Source organism: Dermacentor silvarum, chromosome 5, assembly GCF_013339745.2.
Source record: "Dermacentor silvarum isolate Dsil-2018 chromosome 5, BIME_Dsil_1.4, whole genome shotgun sequence".
Taxonomy (NCBI): domain Eukaryota; kingdom Metazoa; phylum Arthropoda; class Arachnida; order Ixodida; family Ixodidae; genus Dermacentor; species Dermacentor silvarum.
This window is the reverse complement of record NC_051158.1, coordinates 38,293,149-38,315,389: the sequence shown is the minus strand read 5'-3', so window position 1 is coordinate 38,315,389 and position 22,241 is coordinate 38,293,149. Positions and strand designations below refer to the sequence as shown.

General features: G+C 50.5%; 1 protein-coding gene across 1 annotated transcript in view; it reads right to left on the bottom strand.

The window, feature by feature from the left end:
* Nucleotides 1–22,241, bottom strand: part of LOC119453290 (unconventional myosin-XV-like) — a 130,951-nt gene that overhangs the window by 35,480 nt on the left and 73,230 nt on the right. The window contains 14 exon segments of the mRNA XM_037715322.2: nt 254–644; nt 1,915–2,280; nt 4,186–4,469; nt 6,799–7,255; nt 8,773–8,880; nt 9,069–9,139; nt 9,225–9,299; nt 10,144–10,258; nt 10,386–11,335; nt 12,068–12,303; nt 14,055–14,322; nt 15,145–15,308; nt 19,008–19,243; nt 21,184–21,606. Of these exon segments, the coding sequence (XP_037571250.1) occupies nt 254–644; nt 1,915–2,280; nt 4,186–4,469; nt 6,799–7,255; nt 8,773–8,880; nt 9,069–9,139; nt 9,225–9,299; nt 10,144–10,258; nt 10,386–11,335; nt 12,068–12,303; nt 14,055–14,322; nt 15,145–15,308; nt 19,008–19,243; nt 21,184–21,606 (4,144 nt within the window).

Below are 22,241 nucleotides of genomic sequence, written 5' to 3'. Positions count from 1 at the left end.
CCTATGCTGCGTTAATCAGCTTCTGTAAATATGTCTATCGCTCAATCGCGGCTCACAAAAGCTCGCTAATGTTCATCATGCGCATAACTCCCCGACGGCACCCTCCGTGGCAGTGACGATGCCAAACTAGTTGGTCTCGGCCTTTCTGATGCCCATTACGTCGAACAGTTTCTCTAAAACTCTCTATTGCTCCACAAAGCTCTGAAATATTTCATCGCGCGCAACTCCCTCCGGCATTAACGGTGTCACTCACACTCGATGGCCTCGGCCTTGCTGCTACCCATGCCATCGAGCAGCTTCTCCGTGTGCAGAGCCATCGCGTGGCGTGTCTCCCGGTGGCGGGGCACCACTGGTGTAGTGGGCATGCAGACGCTGCTCGAGGCGGCCACTGAAGAGGCGCCCGACTGACCAGATCCGCCTCGCGGTGGAAGCTGCTGCTGTTGAAGGATCGACTGCTGTTGCTGTTGTTGTTGCTGCTGCTGCTGATGTTGAGGTGGCGGAGGTGGCGGACCCAAGCCGGCTCGGTCGGAAGCCCGCGGAGGCCGCGACGACGCCATGTCTCGCATGTCTCGCATGTCTCGGATGTCTCGCATGTCACGCATGTCTCGGATGTCTCGCATGTCCCGCATGTCTCGCATCGGGACCTGCGAGCACGACAACATGAGACCAAGCGTGAGATAAGCGTTAGAAGTAGTGATATGCCACGGGTTCCTCCAGAAGTACGCTGCTCCGTAGGGTTCCCCATTAAAATTACTATGGGCCACTCCTGCGCTGCGATGCGGCTACCATGGGAATGCTGGCCAGTACATGGATTTGTCTAATATTCGTTCTTGTGGCTTCAGACGTTTTAGTGGCTTGATTCACTACGCTTTACTTTCCTAAATTGTAAAAACCGTTTCTAAGCAATCATATTCTTCAAACACGTGAAGGCTCTGCGCAGCTGCATAATCATTAAAAAGTTGTTGCATTTTTGACGCAATAATTTGATGAACATAATCGAGTTGAAGAGCTACAAACTATTTTGAAGCCAGAAAGACTGCGTTTATTGCACCGATTCGTACTAGCCACCATTCTCACGTTTGGTTTGAATACGATCCTTGTTGTTCATGCTCAGTTACTAGTTGTAAAAAAGCGTTATCTTTTTGGGATGTGCGACAAAGGACTACAAAAAGATTTTGCCTTGAATTCGCTATTTTTCAACTTCGTATTGGATGTCACCCCACGAAGATGACGTGCCGCTTGATATGTCCTTCCTGGTTGGACTAAACAGTTTAAGGAAGACACACATGGTCGTACGGCAATGCTGAAGCCATGGTCTTCGAAAGTATTGTTTAGCCAAATCATATTTCACTTGGGACCAACCTAGCAGCCCCCCCTGTCTAGCTTCTCAGTACCTCAATAAAGTTGTTTACTACTACTACTACTACTTGAAGGACATTTTAAACCAGACAGGTACTTTCTCTTGATTAGCTGCCTGTCAATGCCTCCGTTTTAGATGGAAATATGCATTCACGTTTTTTCCGCTGCTGTTTATACGCATTGTTTTTTTTGTGAAACCATTGAAGTGTGCTGTATGAGCCAATGTATGCGTAGTTCTAGACTAAAATGTTTCCATACGGTGTGACGTAGTATAGGCTGAATGGTAGGCTTGAAACCTAACGGTCGTTGGTTCGATTTGGGTTGTACCTACTAGTATTTTACATACCGGTTACCCTGCGTCTCTTGTTGATGTATATATATATATATATATATATATATATATATATATATATATACTTGCGTTACAAAGACAATCAGCTTATTCCTTAGCTCAATAGCAGTTAACAAAAGAGGATCAAGAACGACACCCCATGGAAAACTGGTACGAGAGGGACACACAACAAACGGGGACACGTAACAAACGGGGACACGAACCTGCGACCTCCTCTCCATCTTCTGGATCTTGGCCTTGACCAGGTTGTCGAGTCGGAACGAGTGCGCCTCCGAGGCCGCGTCCTGCCAACCCAGCTGTCGCTCCAGGGCCAGCTTGCGCTCCTCGTGCAGCTTGCGGTTGTCGCCGCCGGGGGGCGTGGTGGGCGTCGGCGCCACGGGCAGCTCGTCCTCTCGGCGCCGCCTGCTGGACGCCCTGGAGCGCACGCTGTGGTCCATGGTCAGCTGCTCCAGCTTGGCCTTCATCTCGGAGCTGATGCGCAGCTTGCCCACGCTGCCCGGCCGGGTCTCGCCCTCGAAGGCCCGGATGATGGGCTCCTCGTCACCGCCCCGAGTGCGCACGGACTCGGACTGCGGCGGTGTTCAGATTACAATTTCAATCTATTTTCCCCATCTTACAGTACGGAGGCAGGAGTTGTAGAACGAATTTGAAGGACGCTTAAGCTTCGCCTTCAAGAGTGGGACGCGATAGCATTCGAAGATCCCTGACTGTTTATCAGGCTTCCCGGCAACTGCAGCTTCCTTTTTTTCCTGCTCGGCGCGCCGCTGCCCAGGAGGCGAGCGCCATCTGGATGAGATTTTTGCAAGGACCACCGACCTGGGCGCGTCGCTGTATGCGTGCTAGAAACGCTGGAATAGGGGTTTGTGTTTGAGTTTCCACGTGACATAATTATGTTTTCTCTGATATTCAAATTACAATCGGACGCTATCACACCTGTAGGTTTGTGGGTAAGTCGTACTTGACGATTTTTCTGACGAATTCTACTTTGAGAAATTCAATTAGTTCGCCAGTGCCTGTGCGCCACGCGGAGGGCCTGCGTGGTCGGGGTGATTCGGGATGATTTTCATGGTCGCGGACGCCACACGTCGCACGCCGACACCAACGCCAGATTTTCCTGCGACACGGGGAACTTAACGTTATCGCGTTAAAAAGCTGCGCCAGGGCAGCTCGAGGAGTCTACAAACCTAATGCTAGCCAGAAAGGCAGTTCTGGAACTTACACAACTTTAAGTACATAGATAAGTACAACAAGGAATCACCAAAGAATACACGAAACAGCAACATCTACACAAAAGTTAATTTAAGCCATGTTATTTAAATGCATTGTATAATGTTCTTTGCGCGAACAGGAAAACAAATCGAAATTAATAAGAGCGTAGCCATTACGAAGAGACAGAAGAATATTGTGAAGGCGTTCTTTTCCAAGATCAAGTCGAGGTGTCGGTACTAACCATTCCTCGCCATGTCTTGTTGGATAGCCTAATACGTTTTTAACAGCTGAGCTGTTTAAGGCCGAGGTTGAACCATGCCGAGCGTTGATCAGTTTTGCGAAGCTCGCGCCAGCCACAGGTGGTCGGAGAGTGGCGAGGATGGCAGAGGGAGAGCGCGCGCCGAGCGACAGGTGTGCGGAGCCAATGAGAGAGACGGCAGTGAAGCGGCGGCGCGACGCTTTCCGGGGAGAGAAAGCGAGGGGGTGGGGAGGGGTCTACCGAGCAGCGTGCACTGACGGTGCAGAGCATTCTGTCGTTCGACGACAAGTATGGCGAGGCATATGGGCGAGGACGAAGAAGCAACTGTCTCTGGAAGAAGAAACGGCGCGGCAGTAAAGACGACGTGAAGCTAGCAGGGGCACAACGACGACGTGCCGACCCAGAGTTCCGAGCAAGGGAAGCCGAGGCTAAGTGACGGCGAAGATCCGAAGACCCCGAGTTTCGAGTGATAGAAGGCGGCATCGCGGCAACGGTACGAAGAGACTCATCGGGAAGTAAAACCCAAGTTGACGCCTCCAGCTCCGCTGTTTCATCAGTCTTGGCGACGTTAAGTCAGTGAAGCTGCACTGATTTTTCCTTAGTTCTGCTAATTTACTGAGTTTGGTTATATTATTTCTAATTTCGGATTTAAAGCAGACACTAAGGCGATATTTATAAAGGTTATGTTAGACGTTAATTGGCATGATCGACAGCGTAACTGATTGACGCACGCAGAAGCGGATTCTCTGGAGATCTCCCGCAGACTTCCATTTCACGGAAGCTATACGCCATCGCCTGGCAAGGCTCGAAACAGGACAGCACACATATAACGAGTTGGCGTACACGTATACCTGCGTGTTCCAGCTGACGTTAGCCAAGCTGTTCAACGAAAATAAAGATTAAAAAAACGTTTTGACATTAAAGTCTGACGGTGTACGGAGTGGTACTCCCGCTGCGATTTTCAAGCTCTGACATGTCAATCACCGTATAAGCTGGAATTACTGACCTTGGGCGAGCCGGCCTCGGTGCCGGTGGCTTCCATGTCCTGTATCTCGGGAAAGTCGACGAGGTCCTCGTCTTCGTCGTCCAGGTCATCGAGGTCTTCCAGGTCGTCGCTGCTCGAGTCGTCCTGGAGGCCCGCCGCGCGCCGCTCCTCGCGCTCCTGGCGCCGAAGCCGCTTGAACTCGAGAAACGACGTGGGCTGGCCTGGCAGGCAGTTTCCAGACTCGTCACGAGGTGGCGGCCAACGCCACTTGCCGATGCGCACCGTCTTGGCACGACCGTAGACGTCTGCGCGATAATCATGTGGCACCGATCGTAAGTTATTAGCCCGATCGTGTCGTCAAATGACGAGTGTAAGTAATTAAGCGAAGATCTATATGTGGCTGTACCAGTCACGTAGCCATAATTGTTTTCTCAAGGGGGGGGGGGACACGCACTTGACCGGGGAGGGTAAGGGTGGGAAAGGAGGGGCTGGGCAGGCCGCATATTAATACAGAAATATCGGGGGGGGGGGGGGCACGTGGGGCCCGTGCCCGGAGTGCCCCCCTGTGGCTACGCCACTGGGCTGTACCTACGGACATACGTAGCAAGCTAACGGCTCACAATAGCACAACCATTCCAGTCCTCTCCGTATTTTTCTTTTAATGCAAATCATTATTTGGCTAAACCCAGGCACTTCGCGGCAGCCAGGTACGTTGACTCCTGTATCACCTCGTTTCGGGCCTATTCAGTGAAGAAAGTCGCAGTTCTGGCCGTAAGGCGAAGTGCTGGTAGCGATATCCATGTAATAGACAGCTAAACGAAGTGAAGTTCATAGTTTAATCGGCCGTATAAATTGCAGTAAACATTGCCTTACTAATTAAATAACCAGCACGGCGTCACGCGTGCACATGGCAAGCATGAACATATCTCATTCGATAACCGCGAGGACTCGCTGTCACAATGCTGGCGTGATGAAGGCGCCGGCAGCGGTGCTCAAGACGGCACCAGCCAACTAGGCTCGCATTTTAACTTCACACCGGCCGTAGATCATTTCCAACATACGGTGCGCGAGACGCTTATGCACTCAGCCGCGCGGACAGTCATGCGCAGCCACGGCCGGGCTAGCGGAGGAGCCGCGTGCTCTCCCCTCCCCTTGCGCGCGTGATCACGTAACGTACAACACTGGGTGCGTGGGAAGACAGGGCGCTTCAAGCCATCATCCTTCTCGGCTCACCACGCATCGCACCCGCAGCGTACGGCGCGCGATAGGTTCTAATCGCACTTGGACTTTATCGGAACATCACAGCAACGGCGACGACGACGACAAAAAAAAATTGCCTGGAGTGTTCATATAATTGCTATAGCAATATAAGAAAGTTCGAGTGATCGATGGTGGGACCGAGCCTCTAACTCTACCTTTAGGCCGCGATCACATTTTTTTTCTTCTTCGTTGCCTGGCACATTATAAATAACCATACAGAACTCACTAGGTGTTGGCGCACAATAGCAACGCACACGTATCGCTTGCACAAAATAACAAGTTAGCAGAGACGTCAAAACACCTATCTACGTTATCTACGATTGTACGCGTGTTTCTCTCGTGCCAACGGCAACTAGTTCTCAGGCGACTGGCGCACTCGTCACGTTACATAGCGCGATCTAGAGCACGTGTGCGCGCTCTAGTTTTCATTCCCCGGCCACAGACTTCGCTCTCTTTCTTGGATAAAGAGAAAGAGAGCGTCAGTTTACTCCCATTCTTGCTTTGTGGCAGCTAACACTTTGAGACGTTGTGTTAGACTGTACCGCCTTCGGAATTGTCCCACATTCCCCCGTCCTATCGTCGTAGCGGGTAATTCTACGCAGACGACACGCAAAATTCTACTCCCTTCGGGATTGGCCCATGAGACGTAACAGAACAGGTTGCAAAGTTTCTCCCTCGCAGTAAAAAAAAAACATAAAAAATTAAATCAGCAAGAAAGTTCATCACGCCGTGGCCGTCATCTCGCTTCTGTCGTCACATAAAGGCTCGCGTCACGCACACAACTTCCTGCTTTACACAAACATGCTGGTCCATCTGGTAACTCTTCGGATAACCCGAAAACGGTGCTGGATAGCCAGCTACCTTAAAAATGCTTAGCATAACATCGATTCACACAGTACATGGTAACTGCGTATATATATATATATATATATATATATATATATATATATATATATATATATATACATATATTCCGTCTTCGACCTGTCGACTGATGCTCTTCACCACGAAGCCGTAAACCGGGCAGTGACGGTCATTTAGGAGCAGGCGGTTCAAAGGCAATTTGACTGGATGAAATATTTTCACGGACTTAAGTTGCAGACAGGTGGATTCCGTATAGCAAAGCGCAAAGTTCTGTATGCGGACGAGGGTCCCACCCTATACACACATACTTACTTTACATGACTGACTGACTGCACTGGACTGAATGAGTGCCGTCGAGCTTATAAGGGCCCATTTATGTCTACACTTCGGTCTACGCGGAATCCACCGAGATCTGCATGGTATTTTTTTTATGTTATTGATCTCGCCTCTCCAGAGTCCCGCTTCGAAAACGCGTAAAATAACGCTTAAGGTCCAAGACATGCCACTAACCCTGATACTTGGCCATGGTGGTTGGAGACATCGGCGGAGGGGGTGGCGGAGGTGGAGGAGGCGGAGGAGGGGGCGCGCCCGACGACGTCCCACCGCCGACTCCGCCGTCCGCCTTGAAGCGCAGCTCGCTGAGAACGCTGCCGAACGCGTCCCTGGGAGACGCCCGGGTCGCCGCAGTGACTCCCGCGAAATGTGACGTGTGCGCCGTGGCCACCGAGCTAGAGGTCGCCGCCGCCGTCGCCGCTGCTGGCGCTAGAAGTCGCTGCTGCGCGGCTGCGGTTGGGTCGATGGTTGGGATGGACAGAGACAGAGGAGTGAGACCGGGTATCGGAGGGCTCAACAGCTGTTGTTGTTGTTGCTGCTGGTGGTGGTGGTGGGTCGGGTCGCTCGCGCTGGCGGCACGGGCTAAGAGGCCACCGCCCCCGCTGGTACCGGGAGGTGGAGAGGCCGCCGGAACCTGCGATCGTAGTTGCGGTCTGTTGAATACCAGCGGCACGGGCTAGCGACACATCGCTGCCGTGTTGCCATAGAGAGCGTATCATGGTTTGAACTGACATGTACGTGGCTGACCAAGCTCGCGCGTTTGTTGGGAGCTGGGCTGCTACGTACTATAGCTTGATAACGGTACGCAGGATGTGAAAGAGCTCTAGGTGTTGAACATAAGCAGATCAGTTATTACTGCTCCCCTGAGAACTTACGATGAAGATGCTTGAGCTTTCTAGTGCGCCAATAAGAAAAAAAAGACATCGTTTGATGTGGACCACTCCACTAATTTTTAAGATCCCCACCTGGAGTAATGTAAGTTTCACCTCTCCCTGCTGAAATTGGCAAAAGGTGGAGGATGCTTCATCAAAACGAAAAGTTGTCATTCACCAGACAAACTAGTATGTATCATTATATGATGCAGTATAGGCTGGCAGTCGCGCTTCCGCCGGCACAGAAGAACTGTGCTATACCATATATAGATTCGTCCACTACACTATAATGTATAGCAGGCGAGTCTAGTACTGTGCTACACTATACACTGTGCTATACTATATATAGATTCGTCTACTGCACTATAATGTATAGTAGACGAGTATAGTATATATATAGCACAGTTCCTTCCGTGCCCGCGGAAGGACGACTGCCAGCGAAAGGCGTCAAATGGTCAATACTAGCACTGATATTGTCATCGGCTGGCACCAGCCTATATACAAGCTGTACTCACACGAGCACGCAATCGACGACGGCGACGCACCTACGGAAGCCAACTGAGAGTGGCTTGTGGCTCTGTATGGAAAGCTGAGATGCACTAACCTTGGCTGATTGTGGCTCACAGAACAATGAGGGACTCATTGCGCTCAGACCTCCGCGTCGATGTGTGGACAACGAACGCTTCTATACCAAACAATAGAGCGTCGAGAACAAAGGAGGGTTCCACCCATCCCGATGTGTAGTGGTTAGTTTACGCATGGTGTACAGTTTATGATCGGTCTCAAGTCAATATTTGGTTCATTTAAACTTTCTGACTACATTACTTTTTGCACCTTATTGAAACAAAAGCATTCTTTGCATCCTTAGCATTCTTTGCCTTTGGGCTGGTTTCGGTTGAGTTCTTGCCAAGTAATTTAAGCGGGGGTTTAACACAAGCTGTCACTCAATAAAGAAAAGTACGCGTCCTTTGGTAGGATTTGAACGAGGTTCACCAGGCGCAATAGCTCAATGCTCTATGAGGCCGCAGGCACAGTCTTCTAACGCACGCTTAGTTATCAGCTTTATCCATCTTCGCTCGTGACATTTAGCGCTTTGAGGCAATGAAAACGCTCATGTGCGCTAGTAAACCGCGAGTGCGAGACCCAAGCTTAGTCCGAGTTCGAGATCCAACACGCCTTCTCTTACACCCATTCAGACAGTGCATGCGTTTTGCATGATCTTTTTTTCTTTGGGGTGACATCTTGTAAATCCTATATGCTATGATCAGAACCAGCTTACCACCGATGACTGAAGCAGCTGCTGAAGGGCGGCGCTCTGCTGCATCAGCTGCTGCTGTATCTGCAGGTTCTGCTGAACGGCGTTCGCGAGGAATGCTCGTTGCTGAAGCTGAAAAATGATAAGAGACAGATTTATCGTTTACTTTAAAAAACATAGAGTGTGATATTAAGTCATCGACGTAGTTTATGCAGATTTATACGTGGCCAGATTTTTAGAACTGCTTTCCTTACAGAAAACCTTAGGTTCGCCGTAGTTAAGTTTAAAGTGTAAGAATCTATCGCGGGAAGGCTTCGAACCTGCATCATGTGCTGCTGCAGAACCTGCTGCTGGATCAGTTGGGACGCGTCCACAATCGGCACGGTCATGCCTGTTAATGCAGAGAGAAGAACGTCGCAATGAAACAACGGCCATATTACTCGCTCACCTTTCAAGTTGATTCGAGCTGCACTCACCGGAAACGTTGTACAAGGGCAGGTTGTAGAGGGACGACGCATTCTGCTGGGCTCCGGACCCGCTGGTTGCGCTTCCTGCATCGATGCAGCGGGAGTACATAGAAGTGACCATCCCACATTTGAACAAGACGAAGGGTTCACGGGAAGATGAAGACTTGAAGTGACTGAGCATGAGCGCACAGCGAAAGCCTCAGCCTGGAGCGAACGTTTCGACTGGGAGACTTGTTGACAAGAGGAGTTGACGGCAAACGCCTTCAAGAAGACAGGTCCCCTCGTCCAAGCGTTCGTTCCAGGCTGAGACGAATCTGTGGGTCTTCTTCTGTGCGCCAAAAGATGACCATTTCCCACACTTGAAAGGCTAAACCAAAATAAACTGGAATGCTTACCCTCGCATTCAGAAATGCACCTTCTCTTGAAGCCCACGCTTGACTTGGTCAAAATGACACCTGGCGCGTTTTGATCAAGTTTTGAATGTGCCGAAGCTAGGGGCTTATTGCGTTTCCTTCGGCGCATTCACAACAGGCGTCATTAAAATGAAGTCGAGCATCGGGTTCAAGTTAGGATGCATTTCTAAATACGAAAGTTAGAATTCTAAGAACAAAAGTCTAAGTTGCAGTTTTCCGTTCAGAGATCCTACTATATTTAAGGGTGCGATGTCATTCGGTAGGGCTTATTATGCTCATTATTCCAGTGACGTCACTGGACGCAGAAGACAACTGCAGCCTTACGATGCAGTTCACTCAATTAGTCATTTTCGCAGAGGCACTAACCTAAAAACCTAAAAGACAAAAACCGGCCTAAGGCAACTGAGCTCTTGAGCATTTCGTGAAGCCGGGTGTAGTGTACGTACTAAAGTAGCGGAGCAAATTAGAACAAAGTCCAAGACAACGCGGCTGACAAGTGAAGCAGAGCCACCTACCGGCTGTCATAGGACCAGTTGAAGGACTCTGCATGGCCTGGAAGCCAATCAGGGGAGAGACGAGTCCACTACCAAGACCCAGGTTGGCGCCCATAGTCAGCGCCCCGCCGGCATTCTGCAAGCATTTCCAAAGAAGAGGGGCCGGGTGATGGGGGTTATAGGATGGGAGGAATATAGGTCGGATCGAGCGGCTGGAGAAGTCCCAAACTCCTCCAGTCAGGGCTCCAAACAACGGGCAGTACCTGTGCGTCCATAGACGGCCCATCTCCCTTGAGCGCCCTGGTCAGCAGCACCGGGTCCTGAAGCGAGCACAGGCTATCGTCGTCGCCGTCCCAGGCCGAGTCGTCTCCTCGGAGCGATGCCGCCAGCGACCTAGCATCGCTCAGCTCGTCGAGCCCACCGTCCAGCAGGACCGGGTTGAACAGGTCGTCCAGGTACTGGTCCAGGTCGGACGTGTGCGACGGTATGCGCACGTTGCGCACGTGCGATGCCAGCGATGGCGCTTCGGACGTGTCCGACAGCGCCGAGCTGCGGGCGCAGTCGGACGACGTCCCGGCTGCCGCGGCGGCCGCCGCCGCGCGACCGGCCAGTTGTGCCTTCGCCGTGTGCAAATGGGGTCCCTTGCGTCGTGCCGCTTGAACGGCTGAACCACCGGAGTACTTGACGTAGCGCGTCGCGTCCGTCGTCCCGCTCCTGGCGTCGACTTGAGGGCTCTCGCTGCGGTCCGAGCCGGGACGACCGTTGAGCGGAGAGTCGAGCATCAACTCGCTCGCGGTCTCAGATGCCGAAGGCGGGACCATGCTACCTCCGGTACTCCGGGAGAAATACCGATCGTTGAGAACAGACGCCGAGAGGCCCCACGACGTGCCTCCGTCGTCGTCGTCGTCGACGTCGTCGTGGTGGGAACGTCCCGAGGGCGTAGTCGCCGCGACGCCGCCGGCATCGTCCAGGTCCGGTCTGTGGTGGACGGTGGCCACGCAACGCTGCTGCCCCATTCCGGCGGAGTTCGCGGCAGACTCGGCGCGGGCCAACTCGAAGTAGCGGCCGTTGAGGGCGCTTCGCTTGGAGAGGGCGCTGTCCGGTGGTCCTTCGTCGAGGAGGTCCTCCATGGAGCGAGACCGGGCGTGAGAGGAAGAGGCGACGGAGCGGCTGCCCATGCGAGAATCGCGGCGGTCGAGGGAGCCGTCCGTACCTGCGGCGTGAAAAGGAGATTGAAACGAAGGAACAAGATATGTGCTGCACATGCGCGAAACCCCGAACTCTGGGGGGCTTGAAATACAGCTGTTCAGGCGGTTCTTTCATAGGACACGAATGCATTGAAGGTAACCAAGCAAGCAACCAGAGATCCAGGACCGGTGTAGACGCCGCCACGTAAGGCCACCGTGGCATAACGCAGGGAAAGTTGTGGTCCCACACTAGGCGTACGTTGGCCATGGAGCAGGACTACGAGTGAATGAGTACAGCTTAGCGGTGCAAAGCTAACTGCGAACGGCGTGCGGAACGATGCTATGTGCGCAAAGAAAAGTGAGCAACTAAATGGAGCATTGACGAAGAAGCTTTGCGATAACACTTGCGGGGCTTATCAGCAAGTGACTACTCCAGTTCTTCGTGGTGAAATTAGCATGCGAGGCACTCCGCGGATTACTTTGACGCTGCAGTTACGCAGTGTAGGGCTGAGTTGACACAGTAAAAGCGTGAATATCACTCACTGTATATGAGGAACTGTCACTGAGCAAGTGGCTGGGAGTGTAATTTTTTGTGAGCATTTTCAGATGTCCGGGTGTATAGGTGCTGCACTTGATGCGTAAGTGATGTGTGTACGAAGCCGAGCGACAGCATTAACAACCGAACGAGAGAGACGTCTAATATAGGTATAGGCCATGCATGGCGCGCGCAAAAACTGCACCGACTCTTGGAGTCTCACCGGAGTTCCGAGGCTGCGACTCCATGGAGCGACGCGAGCGCACTCCCTCCATGCGACCTGCAACGCCAACGGCGGCGGCGGCCGCCGCGGGCACTACGGGAGGCGGCACAGGTATGGGTTCCCGAGACCGGCTGGGCGCCTTGCGACTGGACACGCGAACGGGAGGCGCCGGGGGAGGGCTGGCCACGTCCGCAGGGTCCACCTCGTACGTGTTCACGCGACTCGGATGGTGAGGCCTGCGCATGACGTCGAGGCAAACAATGAACCAGAGGAGGAGAAAGTTGGTAATATCCAGGCGGCTAGATGCATGGAGGACACGTAATAGACGCCAACTTAACACAGCCGTAGACATAGAAGAAGAAAACAAATTGAAGCCACCGAATCGGGAGCATACACGCTTCACGTGCACAACGGCCGCCCGTCCTACCATCAGGCACATATGTTATCCCACTGCTTCAGTTAGAGAGACCTCCGGCAGAAGTAACTGTGACCATATGTCACCTAGCTTGAAGAAATTGGTCACCCTAACCAATGACAATCGAGCACGTGACATGCTGCTCTGCACAGTTCTAAATCAGTTGGATAGGAAAACATTCACCTTGAACAAGATCTTGGGACCGTGGCCTCGAATATCGTAGCTACAAAAGGCCACAAAAGCGCTGCTGCGATTTTTGAAAAATACCGGATTGAGTGACCATCTGTGATCCGGAATGAGTAACTGTCAGTGATATAAAGCAGAAAACTGTTACCACGTCGGCGACATCCACAGTGGACTTTCTCCTCTTCTCCTAATCTTTCCCTCCCTTTCTCCCTTCCCCCAGTGTAGGCTAGCAAACCGGGCTCAGTCCTGGTTAACATCCCTGCCTTTCATTTATCATCTCTCTCTCTCTCTCTCTCTCTGAAAGCTTTGACGATAGGTGGGCATCTTTCGTCTCGTGTGATCCCCCTATCTTATCTCCTTATCCCTTGCTTTAGGCCGAACAGCCATCCGCTTTTTATAAACACGTTTAAAGCGAAGCTTCTTTCTTTTTGCATCTTCTCCCCACATTGCGAGTGCTGGCTGCTGCTTTGTAGATTGTATTATTTATATAATAACTTGGGCCGCTGGGTATGTGTGTACCTGGGCATGATCCACTGGTATGTGTACATTCTCGACCAATTCCCTATAATGGGTATGTTCATCTTTAGTGTCCATTTAATTGTCAGGCCTTGTGGCCCAACTTCATTCTATAAAGTCAGCCAAGATCAGTGACAACCTAAGAATGCGGCGGCAAACACACCACTGTCCAACTCTGATAGAATTTGTATGCAAGCGCCATCCATCTACGTTCCCTCATTTCAGTGACGTCAAAGCGGAGGCCAACTTCCTTGAATAATGGGTGAGTTCCAATTCTGACCAGCATTATAGACAGTCAACGCTTACAGCTAAGAAGACAGCTTCGATCCCCTCAATGGAACGCATCTGGAACCGTCTGGACGACGTCTCTGGGAAATAACGCCGCCACACGTCGACAATAAAAAGCTAAAAGAAATAAAAAAGACATATTATCACTGTATTTTAACACTGCGCGTGCGCAAACATATGAAAAACATAACGTCATTCACATTGAGCGCACAAGAAAGCGTGACTGCGTTTTCCTGTGAGCAGATGAACTTTCCTTCGAATTTCCAAGCCTTCTGCTTAGCCGACATCATGTTTGGACAGTAAAGTAGGCCGCATCGTTTCTGACTTCGATTCTGCCCTCGCGAAGCTGTCCATTTTAACAGCTTCGTCAGAATTGGAACGAGTCTTAAGATGACCGCTGTCCACTTAATTGGTTGCCTATTTATCCGTCTGTACGGCAATTATTATAACACAGCCATTGATGACTCTCGGGAACTAGTTTAAAGCGCGGAGGAGGTACAAAGACCAGGTGCAGTGCGTTATGGTGGGCGAAGCTTGTGCTGAGTTCCTATAGGCCATCACCGAGAACAGTTGAACACTCACGACGTCTCCGGCACGGGCGTCGCTCCTCGCGGATCGTGCGAGACGAGGAAGTACGCCTTGCACACCGGGAACGCCGGCGGCAGCTCGGTCTCCGAGATCAGGTCCAGCACGTAGTCGGCGCCGCACAGGCCGTACGTGCTGGACTCGCCGTGCTCCAGGTCCACCGTCCAGCCGAACAGGTCGTCGATGCCCCGCGCCTGGATCAGTGGCGCCGCGAACTCCTCGCCCGTCGTCCACGAGTCGACGGCCACCAGCGAAGGCTCAGAGCCTGCGCGTATTATGAAGGGGAAAAAAAAAAACCATTGGTTGTATGGACAGGCGTACGAGTACCCTCGTTCAGAACACATACGCGCAGTGTTTTAGAGACACACGGGGCACGCCCGAGAGGATCGTCGTGGTTAAATGACACAGCAAAAAAAAAGCGTGCACGCACGCGCAATTCAGTACAACCTGCTCCGATAAAAACGGAATTGACATTTTTTTTTGCTTTTCTGAAGAAACCAGACAGGTAGCAGTGCAATGTTTTATAATAAGTTACCCGGACCATAAAATGTGATTTCAACGCTAAATTTGAACAAGAACGAAGCAGAGGTAAGCGCAATATATACCGTCGAGCCCGAACATATCGAATCCACACATAACAAATTATTGTGTATATGGAACAGCTGTAAAATCCCATTGAAAATTCATGTATAAATGTTTATTTAATATATCGAATTACTTGTATATCGAACTTTTTTTTGTGATCCCCTTCAGGTTCGACATATCCAGGTTCGACTGTATTACAACTTGAAGGGAATGACACAGGGCCGGTATTTTGTAGCGATGCCTTTCATGTAACAATGCCTTTTTTCGCGCTTATCGCGCTTTGGCAGTGGTCGGAGCGACGGTCCGCTCGCGTTATCAACGGGATCAGCCGGCCGCGAGCGGGTGGATGATAAGACTAGAGTAGAATAAGTCATAACGCCTCGCTACAAAATCGCGGCCCAGGTCTCTGTATAGTTCTACGCGGTGTGTCTACATGGTCGAGCGTGGTCACTTCGTTGTAGCGAGTAATGCGCAGATGCGAGGTTATAAAGAAGACACCCACCGTCGTGGAAGGCGGCGGGCAGCGCCATGCGGCACTTCTTGGCGTTCGCCTGCCACTCCAGCATGCAGGGCGGGTAGATGCGTGCGTCGCGGCCCTGGGATCGCAGCAACTGCTGCTGGCAGTGGGCGGCGTAGCCGTCCTTGTCTCCGTGGTCCGACACGTACCTGCGCATGCGCGGAGCCATCGTCATCGACACTCTCTTGTGGACTCCCTTTGAAGTTGCTGTCACGGTAACTGATACCTCAATGCCCATCCATCATTCCACGTTAAGTAAGGTCAAAACTTGATCATCATCATCATCATCATGATTTAGTAAACTGAACTGAGCTGAATTTTACATGCAACAATGTTGCAGGAGACCAGGCAAGAAGCTGAACAACTTGAGAGCACCTGCCGACGTGTGTGCACACGTCGGTACAACGGTAGTTAAGAGAGTACACTACAATAATGCAGTTTACATGGCGCATAGGTATAAACATGCACATGCATATTATACATGTAAATAGTATACTGACTGATTGATTCTTTATTGGTTTATGACAATACGTGCGATGGGAGGCGAAGGGAAAAGCCATTCAAGGATGGCTTGAGGGAGTCCTACGCCCCCAGCAGCAAAGGCACAAGCATTTTGTTTACATTGTCGTAAACTTTGACAAACCATCACATTAAACACAGCATTCTCATACACTTTGACGAAACCATCCAATTAAACAGTCACAACCATACACAGAGCGTCATGCATTAGCGTACATCACTTCACATCGGCCAGCATGCAACAGCACAACTTCATTACAACAGCATATATACAAGCAACACTTCCGATAAAAACTAACTCAAAATACAAAAAAAAAACTGCAAAAGCGAGCATAAGCATGAATAAATGTACGCTAATAATCTCCTTCCCAGTAAACCCCCTATGCAATACCTCTTGCGGGGTATTACATAATAGGGAAGCATGAACATGAACAACCACAACAGTCATGAAAACAAAGAAATAAATAACATGAAAACACTGTTAGCGCTAATGGTTAAGAGTATGGGCATTAAAGGCATTACGAGGCACGGAAGAGGTGTGTGTAAAGTAATTTGTTCTGGAAATAGGCTGTCAGTAACTGCTTGAATTTTTTTTTATCGCACTTGCTAAATGCTGATTCTGGCAGCTCGTTCCACTCCTCTATACTGACGGGCAAGAACGATATCTACGAAATATGGTGGTACACTTGGGCAGTTAAACAGTCGGTTAGAAGTGCGCCTAGCTACTTCTCGCTACGGAGAGTACATTCGTAGAAAAAAAAATTAATGCAGTACTGGAGAGTTAAAATTAGTTAACATCATTTTCCATTAAATAGTAATGGGTTTGTTTAGCTATCCGCAATTGAAACGGCGCTCCAGCGTGTCAAAACGCTACTATGGGCTTTGCGTTTTCTCGCACTTACACCAGTATATCAAGGTATGAAAATCCGCTTATCAGAAACTATACACGTTGGGCTTTGTCGGGTTTCCCATATATGAGATACCCTTAATTGTTCTTCACTTTACGGTTCACAAGCAAATTAAAAAAGCGAGAATTGGGGGGAAGGTGTGAAGGCGGAAGCATTACAGGATAGTTTAGTTTCTCGTTCTGCTGGGGGCAGCAGCGCTCAAAATGAATCTCGCATAAACCCGGAGCCACTTCTGACATATATCATTGCCTAGTGGCTAAGTCTCTTCTAGAGGGCCATGTACATATGCACAGGGACGCACATAATATTTACGGCGTTAAAAAGTAGAACGAAATTCGCGATGCACGCTTAAGATGACGCACAACCCATAGCGTCGAACACGCTCATTAATAAGTGTTTAGCACAACGTTATATTCGAACCTCGATATAACGAAGTTGTACTTGCAGCAAAAAAAAAAAAAACTTCGTTATATCGCAAATTTGGTTAATTCGAGGTTTCGTTAATTCAATGGAACTAAGATCGGGAAATCAAAATAGTTCGTTACACGGCGAATTTCATTAAATCGATGTTCGTTATATCGAAGTTTGAAGTGAAAGCGTTACCTCCGCTGCCGGCTGCGCATACTCTACGGCTGACCCACGAGACGCATGCGCAGATGGCCAAGGTTGAAACAGTACAGCGGTTCTCTAATATATTACACTGATTTAAGACAAATGCAATAGGCTCTAAACATTATGGTATATACTATACGTACGGTCAAATAGGGACAGTCTGAGGAACTCGCTTGAAGCGACAGGCGGCTCTGCCCCGTACGAAAGTGCGCATAGCAAAACACAAAGCGCTCGCTTGGCCGGGAGACACGTGCGTAAACAACCGAGACGTGAAATTACGCTGCGCGGGGAAGCTTTATCGCCCACGCGTCTTGCCGTTCTCAGCGCATTCATACGGGCACGCAGAGGAGACCTGCGAACCGCTATATACATGCGCAGGCCTCGTTCTGCCATCGTTGAACTGGGTCGAGAATAACCCAGCGTCAACAAGAAAAAAAAAAAAAAAAGCAACAGAGTGGTATTATTTGACACTGACCCGAAGTGTACCTCGACTGATAAAGGATAAAAGAAGAGCCCAGTTTCTCCCAAAACCACTCCCAAAGCTTGCTCCCTGCAGCAAAAGCACAAATTGTTCCAATCTGAACTCTGGTATGTGCAGGGTGTCTCAGCTAACGTTAGCGAAGCTCTTCAACGAAAAAAAAAAAAAATGTAATAAACGCGATGAAAACTACAATTTTAAGACATGCGGTGTTCGATCGTCATAACTCTGACAACCGAACACCGTAGCTATTATGATTGTTTCTTGCACCGTGGTTTAGTCATTTTTAACGCGAGATCGTTAAGGGCCTCGTGGCGCAGAAAATACGGGGTCGGTGTGGGCGCCGGCGTTCGTGGCTGAGAAAATAATCCCGAGCCACCCCGATCCACGCAGGCCCTCCTCGGGGAGCGGACTTGACGCCTTAACGACGACCTACAGACATGGCGGCGTCGGATTGTAATTTGAATGTACGAGAAAACATAATTCTGTTACGCGGAAACTCAAACATAAATCGCTTTTCCAGCATTTCTACCACACAATAGATGTGCGCCCGGGTAGATTACTTGCAAAAACACCATCCAGATGGCGTTCGCCTCCTCGGCAGGTCAAACTGGGACTTAGCCTGCCTAATGCGTTTTGGACACGCGCGCGCCTCGGGGCAACAGCAAACAATTAATAAAATAAGAAAGAAAGGTCCTAGGGCCTTCGCATTTTGATATAAGACGGCTTATATTGCCCCTGTAAAAATGTCTTACCAGCGATGCACTTGTGTTGAAAAGTGAAGCCGACTTTCAGAGGATCGGTGTAAGTTGGTCTTTGTAAGCTGGCTTTCCCAGGTTGTGTGTTGCAGTGAAGCCTACTCATAAAGAAAAATGCGATGCGAACAGGGCCCGATAACGCCATCGCGTTCCACTCTTAAAGGCGAAGCTTAAGCGTCCTCCCACTTTCTTTTCGTTGAACAGCTTGGCTAACATTAGCTGACACGCACGATATACTCCGTCTCGTAAGTCGTTTGCAGCACTGCGGAAGCTGCCGGACTCCTTACCCAATAGGAAAGCCGAATGCCCAACGGCTTTCCGGCAGAACGACGTTCGCAGGAAGTAGAGGGATTTTATTTATTTATTTGTTTATTTATTTATTCACACGGCAGCGCAATAAGCGCTATGGCAGGAGTGGGTTAACAGAGGGAAATATACACCGCAAGAATACCACGCAGAGATAAGGATGACGTGCTAAGACCATACATCTCGGATGGCGGACACAAAACTTCGGGATGGGCATGAGCGAATAGACCCTGCAAGTACGGATTTCTTATAATAATGTACACTCACTTGAGCAGATACTTGTAGAGCAGGGGCGACGGGGCGAAGCAGCCCAGGCAGTTGGCCATGAGCAGCCAGCCCCTCTGGCGGTTGGCCTCGTTGTCGTTCTGCCAGGTCTGGTTGGACAGCTGGCAGAGCAGCTCGTCCCGCATGGGCCTTTCCTGGAGGGCGCGCTGCACCACGTAGTCGCCCAGCACCCGCTCGCGACGCCCGCTCAGGTGGCCGTCGTTCATGAAGCGAAGGATCTGCGTCGTTGGTTGCGGACAGCAATGCTCTGATGAACCCCCTCGGTGAACCCGGGCGAGTAGTTCAAGATCTGAAGCGTATGTATGGCGCTGACGACGAGCAAAGAACTTTCGTGCATGACATCCTAAGTTTTTTTAAATGGTAGGCCGTTGGCATACGATCGTGAGGCCCTGGACTGAAGACAAAAGCACGTACGTAGCAAGCTAACAAAGCGCTGCTGCGCTTTGTGGAGACTACCGGCATCAGCGACCGCCTGTAACCTGTACAGTAGAGCACTGCACGGGCTTGGGCTTACCCGAAAGCCCGGGCCCGGCCCGTGGGCCGGGCCGGGCCGGATAGAGGAGTTTTTTCACGGGCTCAGGCCGGGCTCGGGCACGACGTGTGCTTTTTGACCCGGGCCCGGGCCGGGCTCGGGTTTTTTGACGCGGGCCCGGGCCGGGCTCGGGCCGGGCTCGGGCTTTCTGTTAGTTATTTTCGGGCTTCTCAACTCTGAAAAACATGTATTTTTCGGTCTCGGGCCGGGTTCGGGCCGGTTTCGAGTCGGGCTCGGGCTCGGGCTTAAGGTAAAGGGGTGGCGGGCCGGGCCGGGCGGGTAACGTAGATTATTTCCGGGCCCGGGCCGGGCCCGGGTCTCGCCATAAAAGTTTTGATCGGGCTCGGGCGGGACGCCCAATGTGAAAATCGGCCCGTGCAGTGCTCTAGTGTACAGTGACCCCTCACGTGTTTGCGTTGGGCGGGCGTTTACTGCAGGCCATTTTATTTCCTTGTTTATTTATTTATTTATTTGATTTGTTTTGTTTGTTTTCGTACAGTCACTCGTACGAATGCTTTTCAGAGAGGAGAGGCAAATGCGAATATGTGCATTGGTGGCTGAGTTGAAGTTCTTGGGACAAGTATGTAGCCGACCGTGCGTACTGTTTGGTTAACCTCATTAACTTTTCTCCCCCCCCCCCCCCCCCCCCCCCCCCCTCTGACGAAATTAACCGTTCGTGTCACTAAAATAGTCACCGCCTCACTTAACCACCGTCCCACGGACCCGTGCAGATCGACCTCGAGAGGGCCAGGCAGATTACTGGCAAACTTGAACAGAGTCAGCGACTCAATAATTAATCGCGCGACGACGTAATCGCTGCGTCATTTGCCCACCTGCTAAACACACCAGTAGACCGACCGCGAGAGAATGACTGCCCTACAAAAAGAACAATAAACACATAAGCCCCATAACCAGTAATTCCGTATAAACTTACAGTACGTCACCCACAAATTTGATGGAACACGAGATCTTAGAGAAAGCTGAATATCTGCCCAGCCTCCCAACGCAGCCTGGTATTCGCATTTACAGCCTCTAACAGCATATGTGAACAACACTGCGATGGTCGATTTTAATGACTATACTGCTGTTACAGGCTGCTCGGAAATTGAACGTTTTCTGAGATGCCGCGGTCCGTAAACTTTTGTGTTTGACTGCACGTCTCATAAAAACCCGCGTGGTCCCATATATAATATGGGGGTGCCCCATACGATATATTCGAACATACGGGTTTTTACAGAGATCCACTATACGTAATTATAATGATATCCCTATAGAAAAATACATATGCCCCCTAACTCCCAAATCCAATAATCCGATATGAAACATATAGGATCCCATACAAAAACCCCTTTTTCCTATATTTCATATGATGTTATTAGATATAGGGGTTATGGGGAATACGTTTTTTTTTTCATTAGGGATGGGACTTGCTCCCACGTGATATATTTGGACATAAAGGTGTTTAATAACGCAACACCAATGCTCATATGGGGATCACATAAGATTGTCCCTATATGATATATGGGAACACGTGTTTTTATACGGGAGCCCCCTACGTTCATACGGCGTTACTGGGTAGGGCATGTGGCCTTTCACTTTTCCGGTAGGGTGGGCAGAGCCACTGACCAGCTTGAAGAGGGCCAGGGACTCCTGGTGCTGTGCGTCCGAGGCCTTGGCCAGGAACGGCGTGCGTATCGGCTCCCGCTTCATGCCCCACACGTGCGACTTGAAGTAGATGCTGGTGAACTTGCTGAACGCGTGCTGGTCCACGTCGCCGGGCAGCTGGCGCGGCATCAGCGTCAGGGGCGGCGTCACTCCTCCCGCCATGGTGGAACCGGAAGTGGAGGACGAAGGGGCCCTGGCCACGGCGCCCGGGTATCCGGGCCAGTCGTCCAGCTTGCTGAGGATGAAGGCCAGCTCGGCCGGGATCTCGAGGTGGTTGACGCCGGCCACGGCCCGAGACGCCCGCTCGTCCCGAGCCATGCGTTCCTTGGCCCGCTCCAGGGCGAGACGGTCGGCCTCTCGCTTGCGAGCGAGGATGGCCTTGATCTGCGGAAGAGACGAGGCGGCAGCGAGTAGAAACTGTTATTAATGCGAAAGCATGATATGCCCCACGAGGCAGAAAAGCCGGCATTGTAGGCAACGAGTGGTACCAAAGATCATCGTCATCAGTAACGCCATCAGCGTCTTGTGCGACGTCAGCAGTAATACAGAATTAAGATTCGAACAAGTTAGCGTGAGGTGACTTAAAGTGGAGTAAAGTGAATTAAGGTGAAGTAAAGTGAATGACGGTGAATTAAAGTGGATTAAGGTGGGTAAAGTTGGTACAAATGAGAGCAATGTGTATTAAGGTATGTAAAGTGAATTATGATAGATTAAAGTTGGTACAAATTAGAGCAAGTTGAATTCAGGTATAATTGCGAAGAAACGTGACAATGTCTTATGTCACGTATCATGGGCGTAACCAATTAATTAGAGAAGTCATAATGCGTTCGCTTTCAAATCACGTAAGGATACTTAAGTGACTGTCAATATTTTTATTCGAAAAGTTTGAAAAAGGCTGCCTTACGGCACTATGGTGCAGCGACACAGGGCAGGCATTCGCAAGCGTTGAAAGACGGCTTAGCGTTATCCTTGCAAAAAAAAAAAAAATTAGGTTGAGTTTGGTGAGGTTTGGTTATGTT